This window comes from Rhododendron vialii, chromosome 12a, assembly GCF_030253575.1.
Source record: "Rhododendron vialii isolate Sample 1 chromosome 12a, ASM3025357v1".
Taxonomy (NCBI): Eukaryota; Viridiplantae; Streptophyta; class Magnoliopsida; order Ericales; family Ericaceae; genus Rhododendron; species Rhododendron vialii.
In genome coordinates, this window is record NC_080568.1 from 7,108,716 (window position 1) to 7,112,500 (window position 3,785).

General features: G+C 37.5%; 1 protein-coding gene across 1 annotated transcript; it reads right to left on the reverse strand.

Moving 5' to 3' along the window:
• Window positions 1-1,353: 1,353 nt before the first annotated feature.
• Window positions 1,354-3,468, reverse strand: LOC131310364 (glutathione S-transferase U17-like). Its single transcript, XM_058337348.1, has 2 exons — window positions 2,835-3,468; window positions 1,354-1,992 (listed from the first exon to the last, which is right to left on the reverse strand). The coding sequence occupies exons 1-2, from the start codon at window positions 3,150-3,152 to the stop codon at window positions 1,627-1,629; spliced, it is 684 nt and encodes a 227-aa protein (XP_058193331.1). The 5' UTR covers window positions 3,153-3,468; the 3' UTR covers window positions 1,354-1,626.
• Between the last annotated feature and the right edge of the window lie 317 nt (window positions 3,469-3,785).

Consider the following 3,785-nt stretch of genomic DNA (forward strand, 5'->3'; position numbering starts at 1 on the left):
GTTGCCAAAGGCGAGGCAAATCAACCGGGATTTCCAGAGGTAAAAGTTGTTCAGCTTCAGTAGCTCTTATGAAGCACTGATCAAATTTAGAGGCTTGAACATACTCTTTTACGGAGGTTGGGCTTTTTGTGGAGAAAAGTTGGGTGACGGTCTTTTTTACAGAAGTTTGTGGTCTGACAAAAGCATTATAGGGATTTAGAAAAGGGAGATCAGTAAGAGGAACCTTACTATCATCAGGAAGGTATTCAAACTCATACAAATATTCAAGATTAGAAGAAGAAGATGAGGAATTTCTACTGGTAGAGAAAGATGAAGGGACTAAGGATATGACGTAGCAGAGGAATGAGTGGTAAACAGATGATTCATTTGTAAAAAGAAATCTGGGTTCTCCTTTTTCTTTTGTACAGCAAACCTTTTCCTTTTTCAACGTAAAAGACTTCAATAAAATTTTGTATACCAGGGTAGATAAACCGAGACACACTGCTCAATAGTCAAAAGTCTCAAGGTACTTTAACCCACTGATACAAAATTCTTTTAACCAAAATAGTTGTTGATGAAGTTTCTGATGTGGAGGATCCTGAGAAGGCAACCACAGAGCATACGCTTCAAGTTTTTCTTTTAGAAAAGATTTGAAGTAGTTTTGGAAAAGAAGTTCCCAGAAGAGGGTTTAAGCTAGAATGGAAGACATGGCTCTGATACCAAGTTTACAGACACGAAGTGGGTACAAACACGATATAGTCTTTTAGATTTTAATGTTGGTATCCTTGTATTTCAAAGGTTAGTATTATTTGTTTTTTTTTTTCAAAATACCAGAGGGGGGCGAGCCTATATACTTTCATAGAAAATTATTTTTTTTTAAAATACTATAGTACAAATATATATATATATATATATTTTTTATTATTTTTTTTTTTTGTAGGGACGACCACCCCTACTGGCCTCTCCTTGGCTCCACCCCTGTTTATAAAGCAGCAGTTCATGCAAACCTTTGAAAGTGAAAGATAAGCATAAGCTAACATATTTCTTACAACTAATGAACAAATGAAAGACGTGAATCACTATCATGACTCTGTGAAATATGCTTTTCTGACATTAAGGGCACTTCCAAAGATCTATTGACAAAGATTACTTGTGGTGTTAGAACCTTAGTCACATAACGCATATGGCAGAAGCGGAAGGCCACTATGACAGCGTCTTCAAAAAACATCTAAAACTATTAATTGAAATTTTCTTGAGCAAAGATTGAGAGCAAAAACGTAAAGCAAGAATTGAGAATGGGAGGAGAGGGGAGGTGCTGCCCCTCAGAAGGGCGGGAGCATCTTCAAAAAAATCTAAAACTACTAAATTTAGGTCTGAACACAACCCTCTAACAGATAACCATTACTATTTGGTATGAGTTACATCAGAAAATGAAAACAGCACTCTGGCACATACTCTCTGAATAACAAAACGAAAAGGCTATAAAGCAACTCATAAAACTGCTACTAACATGACCGTTTATTGAATTACAAAACTCCGAATAAAAAAAAACCAAAATTTAAAAGAAAAACAAAACAAAAAAAGAGACCAACTTGAGCAATCTACGCGGCCAAAATTATTGACTTGATGACAACCTAATTGGGGAAATTACTGGGCTTTTGATCTGGCAACAATCATCTTTGCATACTCCACAAGCTTCTCGGTTTCCGGAATGACATCTTTCACAGCAGCATTCGAACCAAACCTCTCGGCCCATCCAAATAGCCCAGGTGTCTTGGTTTCATCGAGCAGCATTATATTGGCCATATTCTCGATCGTTCTAACAGACCCCAAGAAGCTCCCGAGGGCTATATCGAGGTACCCAATTGTGTCACCACCAAAAAAGTCCTTCCCTTTGCCACATTTGACAAAAGCATCCTCCAACAGCATCATCCCTTCCATAAATTGCTCTAGTGCTGCCGCTTTTGCCTCGTCTCCCTCTGCTTTCCAAATCCCCCTCAGTGTCGGCAACCACTGCACAATGAGGTAAGATACGTTACAGTCCATGGGTACGTACTATGTGAAAACTCCTTTAGAAAACAGAAGTTTCATAAAATAAAATAAAAAATGCTCATCTGCTGTTTAGTGCAACTGAAACTTAAGACTCTCTGTATTTATGTAATCAATCAACGTTTGAACAATCTTCTTGCTATAAATGAAAAAGATTAATGATTGGGAGTTTAGTTTAGTTTAGTTTTGGTAGTGGGTAGAGAGAGAAATAGAATAATGATTGAAGATATGAGTAATGATTGGAGAGAGATAGAGAAAGATGAGAAAGTAATAATTGAAGAAATAGGGTAATGATCGGAGAAAAAAATAGAATAATGATTGAAAACTAAACTAAAACTAATATTAAAAAGTTAACCGAATAAAGCCTCTTGTAGTCTTGTTCACTAGAGCTGCCCCTCCATGCTCGGATATTCAACAACAACAACCCCCCCCCCCCCACACACACACACACACCCCCCCCCCCCCCCCCCCCCCCCACACACACACACACACACACACACAAAAATTTAAATCAATGCAAAATTAAACTGAGTTTTGATAGTGAGCATAAGCAGCAAAAAGTGTTTTAGTATTAATCAAGGAGCTACTAACTATATACCTAATATCGAGATGCCGGCTTATTTTTTAAAGCTTACGCACCTCGATCAATCCAATGTCCACCATTGAGGGGCTAACTTTTGGAAAGACAATATTAATAAGAGCACGTTACGAACATAACTTTAAAACACAGTTATGACTACGATAATGTTCTAAAAAGTGTACATGTTCTCATACTTATTGTGTCGAAAATCAGACCAGAAGCATACCTTATCATCAACATAAGCACCCCAGAATCGAGCCATGGCCCGATCATACGGATCCGTAGGAAGAATGCCTGGGCCATCATTCCACACCTCATCAATGTACTGCACAATAATAAGGGACTCGCAAGTGGGTTTCCCCCCATGAATCATAACCGGGATTTTCTTGTAAACCGGGTTCGATTTCAGTAGCAACTCACTCTTGGACCCAAACGTCTCCTCAAGAAACTCGTAGTGGACATGTTTTAAGTTGAGGGCGATCTGAACCCTGTTCACGTATGGGCTGGGCGCCGCACCCAGAACCTTCACGTCGCTCGGTGCCATTGATACGGGTCTTGAAGTAACAGGGGGCTGTTTGTAAAGAGTATTAAAGGGTTGTTTTGTAGTAATGGGTATAATGAATGTAAAGGAGTGGCTGCCATTGGTAATTTATATAGAGCCTTTTGGAGGCTTTTGTTGACTTTGACTCTGGTGCTACAGAAGGTCTCGACCACAATTTTCTAGATAGATATTATTGTTTGCAGAAATGCTATGGTGCTACGGGTGTTTCACTTACGCGGAAAAAGTACTTTTTAAAAAAGAAAGCAATTTAAAATTCAAAAATTATGTGTTTATACAAATAATTTTTCTACCAATATAGATCTTATTAAGATCTTTCAAACGGTATAAAAAAATTGAAAAAATATTTTTCATTTCATTATATTTGAGTTTAAAATTATCTTCGTTTAAAAAAAATATTATTTTTAAAAGTGGAACACCACCTACGTAGAATTAATTGTTTCTAGATACTTCCAATGGAAGGAGCCCCCTGCGTCATTGAATGCGTCATTATGATTTTGGAAAAGGAACATGAATAGAACTGCATTGTCCTGTTATTGCAGGTTGAGTTCTACAGAACTTTTTTTCTTAATTTGTTTTGTTCAAATTTTTTCTTATGTTTCGAATAGAGTCCGTTTC